The sequence below is a fragment of the Marmota flaviventris genome, chromosome 7, assembly GCF_047511675.1.
Source record: "Marmota flaviventris isolate mMarFla1 chromosome 7, mMarFla1.hap1, whole genome shotgun sequence".
Classification (NCBI taxonomy): Eukaryota; Metazoa; Chordata; class Mammalia; order Rodentia; family Sciuridae; genus Marmota; species Marmota flaviventris.
In genome coordinates, this window is record NC_092504.1 from 98,573,197 (window position 1) to 98,592,519 (window position 19,323).

At 39.3% G+C, this 19,323-nt stretch overlaps 1 protein-coding gene and 1 pseudogene across 1 annotated transcript in view; one reads left to right on the forward strand and one right to left on the reverse strand.

Moving 5' to 3' along the window:
• Positions 1–3,231, reverse strand: part of LOC114085461 (ADP-ribosylation factor-like protein 2-binding protein pseudogene) — a 53,943-nt pseudogene extending 50,712 nt beyond the window's left edge.
• An 11,130-nt stretch (positions 3,232–14,361) lies between these two features.
• Stpg2 (sperm tail PG-rich repeat containing 2) overlaps positions 14,362–19,323 on the forward strand; it is a 567,583-nt gene continuing 562,621 nt past the window's right edge. Inside the window, exon 1 of the mRNA XM_034636578.2 lies at positions 14,362–14,470. Coding sequence (XP_034492469.2) covers positions 14,362–14,470 — 109 coding nt within the window. The remainder of the gene's footprint in view (positions 14,471–19,323) is intronic.

Consider the following 19,323-nt stretch of genomic DNA (forward strand, 5'->3'; position numbering starts at 1 on the left):
ATTTTGTAGGATGCCCTTCAATTTACAAATGTCTAATGAGTTCTTCATGATCAGATGTGTTAATAGATTCTGGGGAAGAAGATCTAGGGGTAAAGTGCCATTTTCATCATTTCATATGAATGGCACATTCTATCAACATAACTTATCACTTTGACGTTAATCTTGATCAACCACAGTTGTAGAGGGCTTATCAAGTTTTCTACTATAAAGTTACTTTTTTCCTATTTCAAAAATGTATTCTTTGGGAGTAAGTCACTTTGTACAACTGAACTTATGCAGAGGAGAACTATTCTTTCTTCCTTTATGGAGTGTGACTACCTAAATTATTTGGTGTTTGTAATAATTTTATGTTTTAAAATTTCTTAAGGTTTCTTTATGATCAATGAAAAAATTTTAAGTATAAAGTTTAATAATTTTATTATTTAATAGTTATTTTCATTCTATCTGATCTATCAGTTCTGGAAGAAGTACACTGAAATATCCAGAAATATCTATTATATTTGCCTGTTAATCAAGTTTTTGTATTTGTATTAGACTTTGCTTTATGTATTCATTTGTTTTGTCATTTGATGCATAAAATTTTATCATTGTTTTATCATCTTTATAGACTTGTATATGACTAGGTATCTCTCTTACTCTTGCTTACTTCTTTTATCCTTAAATTCCCTATTGTCTTCTACCTTGTTTCAATTTTGTTGGCATTTTCCTGATATAATTTGGTCTGATCCTTTATTTTCAACTGTCATCAAAGTATTTTAGTGACTGTTGTGAAGAGCATCTAAGATTTTAAAAAGAACTCAGTCTGGTAATCTCTTAGGCTTTACTAGTAATTATTATTAATTTTATTTTTTCTCCTTGTCAATGTAGAAGTTCTACTCTAAGGTTTTCATTCTATGGGTTACTTCTTTTCCTGTGCTTAAAATCAGAAACATATTTCTTTACTATTACTTGAAACTAAGACATTATTTCTCTTAATAAGATATTTTATTTCTTACTTAATCTTCTAAGCATCTTTAGAATATTTTCATTTTCTGCATTCTTATCTCTTCTCTTCCTAATCAGCCATTATGTTTGGGACATGCTGTGTCATGTCTTTCTGCAACTCCTCAATTCCTAGTTTTTATCCAATATTATTTATTATATTATTATTAATTTTTTAATTAGTTCTTTATAGACTATAGTTTTTTCACGTCTTTTAAGTTTTTTGAATCCTTACTTAGACATATTTATATAGTTTTGGTCCATCTGTTATCATATATTTGTATTTAAATATTTAGTAATCTGTAATCTGTATATGTCATTCCTTTGCCTACTATAGGGTTGAAGTTGAGGACTCTGATTTCATTCTGATCTTTTCACTTTATAGGTAACTTATTCTGTCAGCTTCTATATAAATTTTTCAGATATGTTCAATGTATGTCACCTATCAATAATCTCAACTCAATCTTGGTCACTTTAGCCTGAAGTTATAGATTTTGCTCTCCAAGACTATTTTTTTCCTTCCTTCCTTCCTTCCTTCCTTCCTTCCTTCCTTCCTTCCTTCCTTCCTTCCCTCCTTCCCTCCTTCCCTCCTTTCCCTCTGCCTGCTTATCTTTTCTGCTTTTATCTTGCCTATTATTTGCATATTACTTCTTCTGGACTCATCTGCCAAGTCTGCTATTTCGTCCTTTAGATTTCTGTGTTTTTATATTTATTGCTCTCCATTTTGACATATTCATTTTATTTGGTCTTCCAAGATAATGTGGGTCACAACAATAACTAATCTTCCTTCTTGACTAACTTTCCTTCTCTAATCTACATAGTTGTTTATCTGGGGAATCATGTTTAGCTCTAGAATCTCTTTCCTCTGTATTGCACTAAATTTCTTTTTCTTTTCTTTCTACCAGTGATTGAACCTTGGGGCACTTAACCACTGAGCCACATCCCCACCCTTTTTTATTTTTTATTTTGAGACAGGGTCTCACTAAATTGCTTCAGACTTTACTAAGTTGCTGAGGCTGACATTGAACTAACTCCTGCCTCAGCCTTCCAAGTTGCTAGGATTACAGGAGTGTGCCACTGTGCCTGGCCAGCTGCACTGAAATTTCTTAAGTGCTCTTCTTATTTTGCTAGTTGCCATCTATCTCCTCTAGCAACTTAATTTCATGTTCTGAATTTTATTTGACAAAAATCTTCCTCTCTTTGGAAATGACCTTTATTTATTAGTAACGGGGTCAGACATGCTGGTTGACACTCTCAGTGGCAATAGTTTTGAAAATGGTGGAAGGTAAGTATCCCATGTGAAAGGAAGCCTTTCTTTCATTGCATCTATTGGAACATTTTGAGAACTTAAGGCTTCATGGCTTCAAAAGGCCTTAGAAACAGTTTTAGATACATTAAAGTTGGTAGTGGAGGGGAGAGAAGGCACATTTAGATTATTATATTCCCAGATTCCCTGTGTAAAACTCACTTTTCAATTACTTTTTAAACCATAGGATTTCAGAAATTCAATTTAATAAACATTTATTAAGCTTTCTATTACACTTGTAAGACTCATAATGATAGCATGATAAGGTAAATTGGTATCATCATCTGATTCTCTAATACATTTTTACTTAGACTTATGACCTTATATATCTTCTTATTAATAATCAGTAGTTAACTGGTACATATGTACTTATTGGTATAGACATATTTGATGTGGCCGGACAAGTAGAAAACTGATTCTTCATGCTATTTATAAAAATCTGGCTTCCTAAATTCCCAAACTTTTCTTCTTGGCCTCTTTGTTTTCTTTCATCTAACAGAACAGTATTTTTAAAAAAGCTATCAGAAAACATGGATGATTATGAAGACTTTTGGGAGATGAATTAATTACTGTAATTGTAATTTATTTTATTTTGAAGGAATAGCTACTTATTTGATTGTTCTATAACATTTTCCCTTTTATTCTGCAGTGCTGGAGCAATAGAACCCAGGCCATGGCCTTGTGCATACTACACTGTCGCGACCCCCTCGCCAGCAAGGAAGACATGACACAGGATCCTTCTTTCAACGGTTTATTCAGGCCTTAACTCTAGTCTTCTCTCAAGCGCGCGCTCCTTCCGCACCCCCACACAGCCTAATAAAGCTTACTCCAGTCCAATCCAAAGCTGCCACGCGGCGTTTTCTCATAGGGTATTGAGAGACAGCGCGCCAACTCTCCCAAATAAGGAGTTGTTTACCAAGATCCACAACGGAGACCGGCGCCATCTTCTAATGGCGGCAACGGTCTACAAACACGGCTCACCACAGTTCCCCCTTATCTCTTAAAAAACAATGCAGGCGAAAGTAGAGGTCCTATCCCACTGTGCAAACATGGCTGCAATGTATGGCTCAGTCCTAAGGAGGCGCCTTCCCTAGATCTGACACCATATCAGCTGACGCCTTTTTTCGTGGGACGGGGCGTGGACGCCAAACCCGTATGCTATAGGACATGCTTCCCTTGAGGTCCGGCAACCGGATCACTCAAGTGCAGTGCCTTGCCTCGCATCCTGCATCGTGATGACGGTGAAAAAGAAAGGGGATTTTACAAGTAGCCGGTCAGTGACTATGAGGTTGGAAGTGGCAACACCATCCCTCAGCCCCTGAGAAAACGAAGGGTCCAAAGCATAAAGTGCAGCACCAGCATGGAAGCCCACCTGCGTGCAATGGCAACAAGGCCTGCAGAGTGCATGGGCCTTCCAAAACTGGGAAGGCAGGAAGAGGAGGGCATGCCAAACCCAGTGCAATGTCAAAGATGACTTGGGGTGCAATGGCCAAAACCCAGGAAATGATTGCTTAAGTTGCGCAAGCCAAACTTGTGGAGAGATACCATTCTCTAGGGCTGCAAAAGCCTGGACGATCATAGCCTTTTCTTGGCTATGGCGAGCTCTTAGGCGACAGAAAAGCCACAGACAAAGGACAACCCCAAAACAACATATCGCTCCAAAAATGCCTACTCCCACCCATTCCTTAAAGAAAGAAAAGGCAGAAGACAGCCAATTCGTAAATTGGCCCAATGTCACAGGTTCCACACGAGTGTTGTTCAACATGGCAATTTGTGTCAGTTGGGTCTGGATCAACTTCTCTGCTTCCATGGACCAGTTTCCGGCCAGGTACTGTCCAATGATTTGAGAGGTATTTCTGGAATCATTAAATCTGAGAGATGTTATACATAGATGTGCACGATGATCAACACAACCCAAATGTACTAGGTCTGACAATTCCTCAATCTGAGCTTGGAGGAGATCCACCCTTTGATTAATGGCCAAAATTCCTGATAAAATATGTTGATTGATTTTACTTTGAGACTCTAAAATGCTGGAAGTTTGTTGGATGACCTGATTAACCGTGGCCGCAGTCTGCACTTGACTAGCCATGGCCACTCCGGCAGTGACCGCTGCAGCAGCAGACACGGCAACCGCTGTCACAATAGCTGCCGCGATTCCAAAATCCCTACGGCTCCTGAGCACCTCAATAATAGGGAAGGAGTCCGGATCCGCAGTAACCGGAATCGGGACGAAAGTCGGGACCTTCATAACAACTGCCGTGCTCCAGGATCCAGTCCAACACTCAGACAAGACACATGTACAATTAGAACAGTCAATCATATCCGATTCTGTAGTATTGGTATCATTGATCAAAAGGAACAGAAACGGAGAATGAAGACAGACTGCTGCAGGGGGCAGTGTAGCATTGGACACCTGAGAATTGTATGAAATGTTTTTAAGCCTCCTACCATTAACAGTGTCCTGTACAGAGCCAGACACATTAAACAGCCAACTCTGGACTCCTCTCAATTGAGCCAGAGCAGAGACATCGGCTGTGGCCCCCTTTTCATTGGAAATCAACCATTGAAACCAAGACCAGCCTGTTCCTGTAGTGGAATTAGCCTTGGAAGAGTTATACAAATACCTTTTAAGAGAAGGGGAAAGAGAGAAACCCACAGCAACTTGGCGCTTCTCCCAAGAATGATCTTGACAAGGCGTGAATGTAGGGGGGAAAGAATAGTATGGGGTACAATAAGGAGAGGCCTTAAAATAAGTGGCATTACTAGCGTTAGAAAAAGCCACCGGGAGTGACACCTGGGAAATCATAGCCAAAGTGGTGATATTCATTTCGGTCGAATTTGTAGTCTCTCCTGAGCCCTCCTGTACCCCACTACTCACTTGGCTAAGCACCGCAGACAAGGTTCCCAGTGAGACCCTACTGTTCTGTAAGGGGTCCTCCCAATTGGTCAAATTGTTGCGCTGTAAGCGAATACAACGGGTTCTCAAGAAACTGAAGCAGAAAGTTCCCGTGATATTAACACGAGAAAGGTTGAAAACCTGTTCCCCGTCTCCTCTAGGGGAGACACAAGGGGCAGACATCTCACATGAAGTAGAAAAAAGAGTGGGGAGGACACTAGAATTTTTATGGACCGGCATCGGCATCGGCCATGTCCGAGCTACCGCCCACCACTGCATCGGTAACATCTGGACCATCATCGTCTGTGATAGGGCCAGGATACTCAGCAGAATGAAGGGTCTCATCGTTGGACTCTTGTAGGGTCCCCCGTTGTTGGTCAGTTGTCTTCGAGACTTTTCTCGTTAGTCGTTCAGGGATCCACACCGGTTCCGCTCGGTCCTGTGGGAAAACACAGACAGAACCTCGTGCCCATGCCAGCATGGGATCAGGCCCATACCATTGTCCGGAAAGGACATCTTTCCACTTAACATACCCAAAATTCGGGGCAGAGGGCGAACAATGCCTATCTGCAGCAGAGCGCCCTTGGATGTCCAGATTTAAAAAATTGATAGTAAATAGAGCCAGGGAGAGGCGCTCTTTTGGGGAGTGGCCTAAGCCAATTCCCCCTTTTTGTTTTAGTAACATCTCTTTTAGAGTCTTATGAGCGCGCTCTACAATGCCCTGGCCTTGTGGATTGTAAGGTAAACCATGGACAAGTTGGATACCCATCTTGCTGCAAAAGGAAGAAAATTGTCGCCCAGTATATGCTGGACCATTGTCCGTCTTAATGGACTGTGGTAAGCCCCAGGCTGCCCAAGCTTCCAAGCAATGTGTGATAACATTTCCAGCTTTTTCCCCAGACAAAGCGGAAGCATAGATAATGCCAGAACAAGTATCTACAGATACATGGACATATTTAAGTTTACCAAAGTCAGGAACATGAGTAACATCCATTTGCCATATAGTTAAAGGCCGTAAACCACGAGGATTTACGCCTATAGAGGGAGGATGATGTAAAATCACACAATTAGGACAATCCAACACAATCTGTCGAGCATCAGCACGGGAGATGGTAAAACGTTTCTGAAGTGCTCATGCATTAATATGAAACTTACTATGAAAGTTTCTAGCTTGATCTAAGGAGGAAATAGGGAACACCCAAGAAGGACGAGTAGCAAGATCTGCCTGGGCATTGCCCGCAGAAAGAGCACCCGGTAAACCTGTGTGGGCTCGAATATGCAAGGGGTAAAAACAGGCGGAACGATTCCAAATCAATGTTTGAAGATGGAGAAAAAGGGAAGACATTACTCCTGATGTGTGTATGGGACCCACTGCTTCCAACACCTTTAAAGCTTGAACTACATAGACAGAATCTGAGATTAAATTAAAAGGAAATGGACATTGTTCAAAAACTTTTATGACAATTTGCAGCTCCACCCATTGTGGATTACCAGGAGCAAACTGATGTTGGATAGGAGGTTGATCATTTATCACATAAGCTCCAATACCAGTCTTAGATCCATCTGTAAAGATATTTGCAGCTCCTGGAATAGGCGTGGAAGAAGTGATTTTAGGGAAAATGACAGGATGTTCCTTAATAAATGTAATAAGAGGATGTGATGGATAGTGATTATCTATCTCTCCTGGAAAAGAGCATCGTAATATAGCCCAATTATCCAAGTTAGCACATAAGACCAGAATTTGTTGACATGTATAAGGAACAATCACAAACGTTGGAGAGAAACCAAAAAATTGTACACTTTGTTGTATCCCTAACATAGCTAAGGAAGCAACTGCATCAGGATAATACTCAAGGGATTTTCCAGGGGACATACGTGGATGTATCCACAGTAAAGGACCATCTTGCCATAAAACTCCAGTAGGTTGTCGCACAGTGGCGAGCACACATAGTTGGAGAGGTTTATCCTCTTGAAACCTACAAAGGCTAGCATGTTGTATAGCCTCTTCCACTTTAAGCAACACTGACCTGGCTTCCTCAGTAAGATGTCGAGGGGAAGTAAGATCTGAATCGCCTTTAAGAATTTCATACAAAGGTTTTAATTCAACATTGGGAATATGTAGGTAGCTTCTAATCCAATTTATATCACCCAATAATTTTTGGAAATCATTTAGTGTCTGTAATTTATCAGTCCTCAGAGTTATCTTTTGGGGTGTGATAGCTTTACAAGAGATAGTAGCACCAAGATAATTAATGGAGTCCCCTATCTGTACCTTATCAGGTGAAATAAGCAAGCCTTTTAACTGTAGCAAATGTACTAAGTCAGTATAAGCAGCCTCCAACATACATTGGGTCTTTGCTGCTAACAAAATATCATCCATATAATGTACACACCTTAATGTTGGATATTTTTGTCTGATTGGAGCAATAGTCGCACCGACAAACATTTGACACATGGTAGGACTATTTGCCATGCCCTGCGGCAGAACCACCCACTCAAACCTCTGATCAGGCTCCTCGTGATTACACGAAGGCAAGGTGAAGGCAAAACGTTCTGAATCTAGAGGATGTAATGGGATGGAAAAGAAACAATCCTTAATATCTATACATATCACTGGCCAATTATTAGGGATAGTAGAAAGCAAAGGCAACCCTCTCTGAATAGATCCCATGAGTTGCATTTGAGCATTAATAGCCCGTAAATCGTGCAGCAACCGCCATTTTCCAGTCTTTTTTTTAATGACAAATATGGGTGTATTCCAAGGAGAAGTGGATGGCCTTATATGTCCTAACTTTAACTGTTCTTGAATTAAAACATGTGCTGCAGTCAGTTTCTCAGAGGAGAGTGGCCACTGAGGCACCCATACTGGCTCCCCTGATTTCCAGGTAATGGGCACCTGATCCTCAGCGGCCCCTAAGAAAAACCCAACCCATGTCTGTTAAGGTTTGGTATTGATTGTATGGGACGTCTATGTCCCTGTAAATTTTTACCTAATCCAAGACCTGGTCTATATCCCATGTCTTGCATTATCTTTTGGGCAACAGCTGAGTATTCATTACTAAGTTGAAACCCCATGGCCTTCATAAGATCACGTCCCCATAGGGAGATTGGAAGATCAAGTACATATGGTTGAAAAATGCCAGAATGTCCTTCAGAATCTTTCCATGATAGATGTCTACAGCTGACTTGTGGAGCTTGAGCATATCCTAAACCCCTCAGCGATTGATCCGAGAGTTGCACCGGCCACCCCTTTGACCAGTCCTTCATTGCTATTATGCTACGATCTGCTCCAGTATCCAGTAATCCTAAAATTGATTTGCCTTCTATAGTTAATTTTAATGTGGGACGGTCATCCATTTCTAAGGACAAAAATACACAATTTCCCCCCCCGTTGCTCCAATCTTATCGTTTAATCTCAAATGGGAGCCAGAAGGAAAATGGGTATGTAGACTGGGTAAAATTAACAATTGAGCAATCCGGTCTCCTGGGGAGATGGACACAATACCTTTTGGAGCTTCTACCATAACCTTTACTGTTCCTATTGTATCCAGATTAATAATTCCAGGGAAGATGTAAAGGCCTTGTAAAGCGGAAGAAGCACGCCCCACTAGCAACCCTACAGTACCAGGTGGCAAAGGTCCTTTAAAGTCAGTTTCCACCAATTGGACTCCCATTTTAGGTGTTAATACGAGTCGGGAGGCGGAACAGAGGTCCAGCCCCATGGCACCTGTAGTGGTTCTCCGCGATCTTTGGGATGTCGTAGAGATGGCCATGTTTCGCTCTCCATGGTCCCATTCTCCATTGCCCCATATATTTGCGGGCCCTGAGGTCGAGGGCCCTTCCGGCCATTTTTTGGCACCTGTCTATCTGATATTGGCTGTCCATGGATATCCTTGACTGATCTGCATTCATTAGCCCAATGTTTACCCTTCTTGCAACGAGGACATAGTCCCGGCTGTCGAACAATTGAGGATGACCCTTTTTTGTCCTGTAACTGACATGTTCGGGGACAATCACGCTTAAAATGTCCCTCCTGGCCACATCTAAAGCACTTTCCTGTATGAGGTGGTGGTTTTCGGGTTAGCTGGAGAACGGCAGCAGCCAACCCTGCATTAGTAAGTGGCCCACCTATTTCCCTACAGACTTTCATCCATGCCTCTATTCCTTTATTTTTATATGGGGTTATAGCTGCTTTGCATTCCTTAGTACATTGTTCAAAAACAAGTTGTTTGATCAAAGGCATAGCTCTATCGGGGTCCCCAAATATCTTCCCTGCTGCATCCACCATCCGAGCCACAAAGTCAGAAAAAGGCTCTGTGGGGCCTTGGATGATCTTAGTTAGATTACCAGATACTTCCCCTCTGTTAGGCAAGGACTTCCAGGCTAGGATGCAGATGTTGTTGATTTGCTCATATACTTCAGGTGGGTACCCTGTTTGTTGATTGGCAAATCTGCCCTGTCCCAAAAGCATGTCCTTATCCCAGGCAGGGCGTCCCGCCGCATGGTTTTGGGCCGCCTGCTCTACTGCCCCCTCTAACATAAATGCTCTCCAATCCAGATACTTTCCTGGAGAAACACAGGCGCGCACTAGGCTCGCCCAATCAGACGGAGTCATACAAAAGCGAGAAAGGCCCTCCACCTGGGTAAGTGTAAATGCAGCATCCACACCATAGGTTCGGACTGATTCAGCCAATGTCTTGACAATTTTAAAGTCAAGGGGTTCATGATATCGCCCCCGATTGGCATCTTGAAACACAGGGAATGCTAGACCCATGTCTGAATGAACCTTTCTCCATGTTTGTGCATGAAACGTCCTATTGAGTCCTGGGTTAGGATAGGGTGGAGGGTCAGGAGGAATCTCCAAAGCATCCTCCCCCTCTTCCTCATATCCCACATCTGTCTTTGGGTACTTATGTTCTGTGTAGACAGCCTTGCGGGGATCACTTCGCCCTTTAGTTTCACCTTTTCCCCTTTTCTCTCTAGCTTGCCGTGATAGCAATTCCAATACTTCCTCATTGTCTGAACTACTGTCTTCCTCAACGGCTTTCAATTCAGTCAAATCTGGATAAAGTCTAGTCTTTGGCTGACTTGAACGTTTATTATCTCTATCACTTCCCCCACTATTAATACTTTCAGCTCCCTCGGACCTCTCCTCATGCAATTGTTCAAGAACCTCCTGTCCTTTGGTTAGGGCATCCTGACATCTACTGTCAGATAAACAACCCCTTACTAACTTCCATAAAGGGATCACCCCACCTTCGAGGGTCCCTTGTTCGTATGCAAAATCTAAATCCTTACCTAGTTTTTCCCAGCTGGGGGTCGTGAGACTGCCCGAGTAAGCAAACCACGGGGCCGCTAGATCTACTTGTTTTAAAAACATCTGCAAAGTACTCTGTTTAACTTTTAAACCTTTAGATCGTAGCAGTCCATCCAGGGCTAACAGAATAGGGCTAGAAGCAGAAGCGCCCATGGCGTTAATGCCGAAAGCGAAAGCAAAGAAATAAAGCGAAAGTCCAAAAAAAAATCCCCGCTCTCTCTTTTTACAGAGGAGCGACCCGCTAATTTTTCTGCGGATTCCCACTTACCTGGGAACTTACCGGTGCACCACCCTGACCGCTGAAAGTTCTGGATCCTGGGATTGAGAGGTATTCGGTTCCCCGTCCGGGCCACCAATTGTCGCGACCCCCTCGCCAGCAAGGAAGACACGACACAGGATCCTTCTTTCAACGGTTTATTCAGGCCTTAACTCTAGTCTTCTCTCAAGCGCGCGCTCCTTCCGCACCCCCACACAGCCTAATAAAGCTTACTCCAGTCCAATCCAAAGCTGCCAAGCGGCGTTTTCTCATAGGGTATTGAGAGACAGCGCGCCAACTCTCCCAAATAAGGAGTTGTTTACCAAGATCCACAACGGAGACCGGCGCCATCTTCTAATGGCGGCAACGGTCTACAAACACGGCTCACCACACTACACAAACACTCTACCATCGAATTACATTTCCAGCTCTGTTTCATACTATTTTAAAGAGTTTTCTACTCTCATAACATTTAAACTACTAAACTGGCATCAAAAGTAATATTATTTGGCTTATATTTCATTATATATTTTGCTGTGCTTCTAATCATAAGTTCAATAAACATAACAATATACTCTTTAAAATGTGCTATGCTAAATGCTGTAAGGAATCAAAAAAATAAATATTCTACACAGTTTAGCATTAATAGCTGAAGAAGAAAAAAACAGTATTTCCAAGCAGAGATAAGCCTTGGACAAAAGTACCTGTATGGGAAATGCAAGGTTTACTTGACCAATATGTAACTTGTGTGACAGTGGAATAGTGAAAAATACAGAATAGAATGTATATTGGCTTCCTTGATAAACTTACTTAGTGAGCAACAGGAGATTTGGTTGACCCTAGTACCTCCTTTTCCTCAACAAATGTTCATTCTGAAGAGAACCAGCAGGTAGAAATGAAAATAACTCCAATTTTGAAGTCAAATAAAATCTTAGTTCAAATTTAAGTTTCATCTCTTATTAATACTGTAGAAATGGTCGGCTAATGTGTGGCTAATTAGCATTAAACATGTTTTGCAGGAATTATGAAGTAGTGAGCCAAAATCTTGTGTTTGTAGATAATTATAATTTTGTGCTAATGTATTTATTTTGTTTTTTAGCATATACTCATTCCAGACTATCCAAGAGATGTTTACCACAATGTAAGACAATGGAAATTATTTACTTTTCTCATTTAAAAATATTTGCCAAACCTGAAACATGTGTATCATTCTGGTTGCTGAGCCATAAGAAATAAATAACAGCTGGGAAATATGAAGAAGAGCAACCACAGTAATAAGTAAGTGGTTGTTTTCATACTATAAAATATATACGTATTTCATGCTAAATATATAAAAATATATATTATATATACATATTTTATATCTACCAATCTATCTATCAATATATATATATATATCGATAGATAGACTGGGGATTGAAACCAGGTCTTGCTAAATTGCTAAAATGTGGAGGCTGGCTTTGAACTTGTAATCCTCTGCTTTGGCCTCCCAAGTCACTCAGATTATAGGCATGTGCCACCATGCCTGGCTTTCAAATTTTTTAAAAGACTTTTTGTTAAAATTCTTAGAATTCTATATTCTTAAGAGACTCTGATTGATCAAGTATTACAAATTAGATGTGTCTGCAGGTGGTACAATACCTCAGTGGTGTGATATTCAGATAGAATTTGCCTTGGGAATCCAAAATCACTGAAGTTCTGCCATTGATAAGTTACGCATTCCTGTGAAGTCCTTGAGGAAAGAACATTGACCCAGGAGGCATGGCAGTAAGATGTAAAGAACCACTGTATTTCCAGTTGGCACGTCAGACACAATTTCCTTTTAGAGGTCTATGAATGAGCTAGGAGAGATTCTATAAAGAACTTCCTTTGTCTAAGTTAGTTTAGACTCAATGGCCCAAAAAACCAAATTAGACAGAAAGCAGATAAAGCATTACAACTACCATTTCAAATTTTTAAACCTAAATATATCAAAGGGAAGAGTAGTCTAGGTTGCTGAGCAGCCAGAGAAGGGTATGAGTCTGCACCAGTGTTTATAGCAATTGTCTTGGCATGCATTTGCTCTCTGAGTTAACAGTCTGGTTTGAGTCATCAAGGGTAAATGAGGTCCTAAGGAATGTCTAATAGTATTAAAACAAGCACCAGTGGATCATCCTCTGAAGCATATGGATTTTTCTCCTTTAACCTCTGTGACATTTTTCCTCATATATCATTGTAAATACTAGATTTTCTCAGTGGGAATCTGGGGCAGCTTGGGAAAATAAGTTTAAAATAACATGCAGAGAACTATGAGGGTTTCTGTAAGAATGAAAGAAGAACCAAAGTCAGTCACAAAGGATTACTGATCATTACCTATTCTTTAATAGGAAGAGGTTTCTAAAATACTGCAATACTGGATCTCTTACTATTTTATATACCTCGCTTGTTACCTGGTCTTTAGGATTATTTCATGGGTTTTTCCACATACAAGGACTTTCCTATATCTTTGTGACCCTATAACTTAGCAGGGTATTGAACTTATGGAATACACCAACAAGCATTTTAAAATGAGTAAATAAATTACTCAGGTAGCTACTGATTAGGAAAAAAGGGATTAAGAGACACATCATTTAGAAGCACATAGCCTTATATATATTCTAATATATGAAGAATATTCTATATAATTGTGGCACAATTAAGCCAAAGTAAATAGTGCACAGAATTGAGAAGTGAATTAGGTATCACTGAGTATAAATGCATTAAAATTTTTAGTAGGGACAAATTCAAATACTATAGCTCTTTGGGTGGCAAGGCATGGTCAAGGTAGGATTTGTCTAAATCTTTAAGGATGTTTAGAATCTAGATAAGATTTTTTTTTTTTTTTTTTGACGGGCAAACTGTTTGAGACAGAACTGGATTCTGACATTAACTTCTTAAGCCCTTTGCAGAAACCAGATTAGTTTTGCTTATGGTTGGGTGATTCATCAGTTTAGTGCGGGTGGATTGGGATTTTTCTCATGGCTTCGCTTTCTTTTATAAACAGAGATAAATCAATGTTGCTGTTGCCTGGCATTTGACAGTAGAAACAACTTTCAGTCACTTGCACTTGCCTTGGTTCAGTTGGTGAACTTTTTTTCTGGTTCCTGATTTCTTGTCACCTCACTTCCCCGATCGACCCCCGATGGGTTTCTCTTAGCAGTTTGGATTACCTAAGGGTCAAGATCATAGGTGATCTTTCTCTGTGGATGCGAGTAGCGCCACAGAGTCGGCCCCCAAACTTCCGGGGCAGAGAGAAGTGGGCGAGGCCAAGTCCGGAAGCTCCCTGTAGAGAGTTTAAACTCAGGAGTTGTTCCTCCTCGAAGGAGTGTCTTGAGTTCTTAGCTGGTTAACATGATGGTGTGGGAAGTTTAATCTGTGGTTGCTCTCCCTTCAACTTGACCATGGGGCTAGAAATCCACTTTGGGGAAATCTGACACCAATAAGCGGGTCTGGAGATAGTTCCTTTGCTAGCTTCTAGGTTTGAGTGATTTTTCCGCAGGCCTCCGATTAGTGCTTGCCTCCATTTGCTCCGCACACCTTTAGCCAACTTGTTTTCACCTTCCACAGTCCTGTCCACCCTCGTTATGTATGACCGGGCTCCCCGTTTGCTCAGATTGGCTGAAGGTGGCAGCACTGAGGAGCATGTGGGTCCTGGATCCTACCAGGTACTTACCTTGAAGCGGCAGGCAACAGGTAAGATATAGGAAAGGCCAGTTTTCCGGCGTCAAACAACTAACAGCCTGCTCGGCTTCTGTGTGCTTGGGAGTTAAATAAAGTGAAATGATGCCACTTAATAAATGAAAGAAAACTTAAAGTAACTAGGGAAAATGCTACATCTAGAAGATTGGTTTTCTGTCTCTGTTGACCATATAATCCAAATCCTGTGTACTCTGTCTCTTGTGTCTCTGTCTCTCTCAGTCTCAGTCTTTCATTTTTTGTAGTCCTGTGTGCCTTACACACTTTCCCTTCAATTAATCAGATATTTATTTACAAAGATGTAACTTTTATATTCTTATTTCACAGTATCACTTAAAGATAGTCCTATCAATTTTTTTTTTTTAAATTATCTGACCATCCTCTCTAGAAACACGTTTCACAAGAGGGTCTTTTCCTGCATTCTGTAAAGACGTTACATTCTTGAGCGGTGGAGTGGGGCTGGATAATTTAAATAGCTACTTGTTTGCAGTTAGTGACTTAGGCCAAACTTTTAACAAATATTTCCAACTTACTTTCTACTTTTTCTATTCTGATGATTTTGGGGAGCCTAATACCATCCAAATAATTTTTTCCTTGGTTGACCCACATTTTCCCCTATAAATTCACTACATCTGTATTCTTTAACAGATGTCAGAATCATTTTTTCTGTTAACATGAGTTGATCAGCTTTGGGTTGGTTTAGGTTTCTTTGGGTGCAGTAAAACTTGTCAGCTGTCGATATTTTAAATCTTGAAATTTTCTGCTTTTTAGTACCCAATTTCAGTATTTTGGAAGTTTGTTATGCATATATTTTAATGCAGTTGAAGTATTAGAAACATTTACTCCCCAACAACCTACTGGTGACTAATAACTGCCCCAAATGCTCACAGCTATGATACTTTGTGATCCTAATTGATACAATTGACCATTTTCTTCCTAGAAACACTTCTTCCCAGGTATCTTTAACAGCATCATTTCTCTTGATCTCCCTGCCCCACATTTTTTTTTTTTTTACTGTGCCAATAATTAACTTACTGTCCCTTGGCTTTAAATCTGTGGTTCACTACTTTGCTTGTAATAATGATGCTGGACCCTGTAAACATTTCTCCTTTGCCAGTTGTAGGAGGTTCCACTTAGTAGAAGTTCCTGGAGGAAGGGTCTTTTCCTCCTGGTTCCAGTGTGCTTTCTATTTTCTTGCTTCCAAGTTGCTCTTATGCGAAGAACACCCAACAATGCTCACCCCAACAAGTTTTAGTGGACACTCCAGTGGGCACCTTCCCAGACAAGGTCTTGCTGTGCCCCCAAATGGATTGCTCGTAACTTAGTAGCATCTCTATACATGGCTTCCTGTTTGTCTACCTTGACCTGCAGCGACTTGCCAAACATCTTCAGCATTCAGTGGAGACCTCTCTGTTATTCCCTTTTATTTTATGGTCACCATTGGCTAGCACAGTCATTTTAGAAGATGGAGTACCTTCAACCTGGGTGGTATCTGAGCATAGTTTCTTTTTTGACTCAGAATTCCCAGTTTTATCATCCACATCTAGGAGAAAAATATAGTCTGTTTTTCTAACAGTTTTCTCCACAACATTATCAAAGTCCTTTGCCTCCAGTGTGGTAATGAAGTCTCACTTTATTTCTTCCTTAATTTCTGGAGTTGGCTCTTATTGCAAGACTGAGGTGAGCCATTCTATACTGCTGCAACTGCCCAAGATAAGTTACTACTGTTCACTTTTTTCCTTCACATTTCTGGGAAGGATTTGTCCTTTGTATTAATAAGTAAGATTAAGTATAGAAAATCATCATCTTATTCAAAGTTACAGCTGGTAAGATTCAAATTGAGATTTTTTTATTTCAAGTCATGCACTCTTTTAACTATCCCATACATCTTAATTTTAAGATCATGTCCCAGAATAGTTTTTGAAAGAATATATTAAAAGAGGTCAGAATAATTCTCATAAAAAGATATTATTATCAGGCAAATGAAATCACCTGACTGAAGATTGAGTACTGCTTCCATCAATCACTTGGAAATAGCTCTGTCAACTAAACTACAACATTTAGCACTGCTGGCATGAAAAATACAGACATATTCCCTGAATTAGGTAGGGAAGGTGGCCACATGGATTCCCATATTTATAGAATACCACACTCTTAATTTTAAACATAATCTGAAGTTAAGAAGTGTAACTGACTATAGGCAAAACTACTGGTGACTAGCCTAGAAAATATAAAAATCATGTGAAAGGAGCCAACAGGCCCACAATAAGCTAAATGCCTACTACTTGGAGAATCTAAAAGTGTTCAGAGTACTAACCCTGATTTCAAAGAGTTTAATAGAAGCTCCAAGACACTCATAAGGATAAGTTGACATATGAGCTATGCTGTTGGCTAGGTAAATGTAAGTCAAACATCAATCCTTTGTTGCATTGTGTAGCTTCCCTTATTGTTTTGGAAAAGTATCTAACACATGGTTAAATAGTGAATCAGGAAATCATTTTTCCCGCTCTTGTACCAATCCTTCACAGTCTTCTTTAAAGATTTTATTTTTTCTAAATACCTTTAAAATATTTATATACTGGGCATTCCATCTTTTGCTTGTTGCTTTTCTCATATCTAGAAACTCAACTGCTTCTAGAAACTCAACTGCTGAATGATTCTGATCATTCAGGTGAAAATTGAGATTTAGATCTCCAAGATGAGCTTTCTTTTGATATTAAGGCCTTTAGCATTGTTAGTTACTTTTTTGGACATATCAATCTGGATGGTCTCTGGCACCTGAAATTCCAAGTGTTTGAACTCATTATTTTCCCCACCAATAGTGGCCCCTTTACAAAAGTTCCCTATCTATTCATCTGTTGTACACTTCAAGCTTTGGAACCATTCCAGCCTCCTCTGCCTAATCATTCCTGTTGATCATTAAGACCTATCCATTCTATTTTCACAGTCTTTCTGAAATTGGTTCCCTCTTTCCATTTAACTGACTCTTAGTTCAAGTCCTCATTATTTTATTTTGAACCAAACCAATAAAATATTATGTATTTTCTTTTATTTCAGTCTCCAGTCCATCTTCTTGTTGTGGCTAGAGTGATCTTTCTATGATATACTTATTTATTTGTTAAAAAGAAAACAACTTTTGAAACACCAAGTTTAAAAATATAAATTCTTTAATATGATAAATAATGTTCTTCTTCCTAACTTGGTCTCCCACTTAACCTGATATTTCCAGGCATCCACAATTCCTCCTATACTTGAATTACATTTCAGAAGTTCCAACTTTGCAATTTTCATAAGTTCATGCATGCTCATGTTTCTGTTTTTGTACCTGTTAATACATATTCTCAGTATACTCTGTCTTCTTCACCTGGCTAATTCCTATTATTATCATTGTAAACATTTCAATATTCTTTTATTTTTACTTGTGCTCAGTATTTCATATGTACTTTCAGTTTATTGACAGAAGTCTATGTAATTAATTTTGTAATACTAGAATGAGGGTGTTATGAATGTTGGCTTTATTGATTCTTTGTTTCCCACTTATGTATATAGAGTATATTTATTTTGTCATTGACATAATATATTGGATACATGAGGTTGTGTGCTTGCTTTTAACATTTTTAAATGAATTTTAGTACTTTCCCATTATTTTTACAATTATTGGGTAGATTCAGTTAGGTGCTCTGCCATGTTCTGATGACAACTGCCTCAGAACTAGCCTTGAATTTAGCTTTCTTAGTTTTCATATTTGTTTATCTTATACTACAATAATGAATGTATGACCTTAAAAATACACCTTTGTGAGGTGTAATAATGTTTGTATAGAAATTTGCACAAAATATAAATATAGACTTTTTTTGGTGAAAGGTCAATTCAAGAAATGGAACATTGTCAAACTTTCCTTTTTAGTCATAATCCTTTTACCTGCAGGTAAGCACTATTCCACAGATAAGCACTTCAGGTAAGCACTATCTTGATTTTTATAGTATTGCTTCCTTGCTTTTCTTTACGAATTATTAAACCCTTTTATTATTATGAATCATTTTTCTTTTTCCTGATACTCCTTGTTCTAAAATCTGCTTTGTTGAGTTTTAATATAGTCACTCTAGCTTTCATTGAGTGTTGGATGCATGATGTATCTTTCCCATCATTTTATTATTTAATTTTAATTTTATTTTTGAAGTACTGGTTATTGAGCATAGGGCCTTGTACATGCTAGGTAAGTGCTCTACCACCAAGCTACATCCTACTCCCCATGTCTAAATTTTATTTTGAGATGAGAGCTTGCTTAGACAGGCTGGCCTTGAATTTGATATTCTTCTGCTTTAGCCTCTTGAATAGCTGAGATCACAGGTGTGTGCCACCACACCTGGCTTTCATCCTTTTATATTTTAAGAAACTCTGTGTCTTTATGTTTTGAAAGGGTTTCTTAATTAACATTATCTAGCAGATAATGTTAGGTCTTGGTTATCCTATGTGATAATCTCTGCCTCTCAATTTAAGTGTTTAGAACTTTTACCTTTAATTTCATTATCAATATCACTGGGTTTACATTAACTCTTTTGCTATTTGTTTTCTTATTTATTTCATTTGTTCTTTTTCTACCTTTGTTGTATTAATTGAGTTTTTAAACAAGTGATTCTCTTCTTACTCCATTATTGGCTTATTTGCTACCTTTTTCTTTCTTTCTTTGTTTTAAAGTGGATAATATATTTCAATTCACCCATTTCAATCAAAGGAAGGAAACATCCATAATTGAATTAATGATCAATGGACATATAGTAACCAAGTTTTATTTGTAGAAAAAATTTCATTCAGTTTATGTGCACACAGCACAAACATATTTTTGAGGT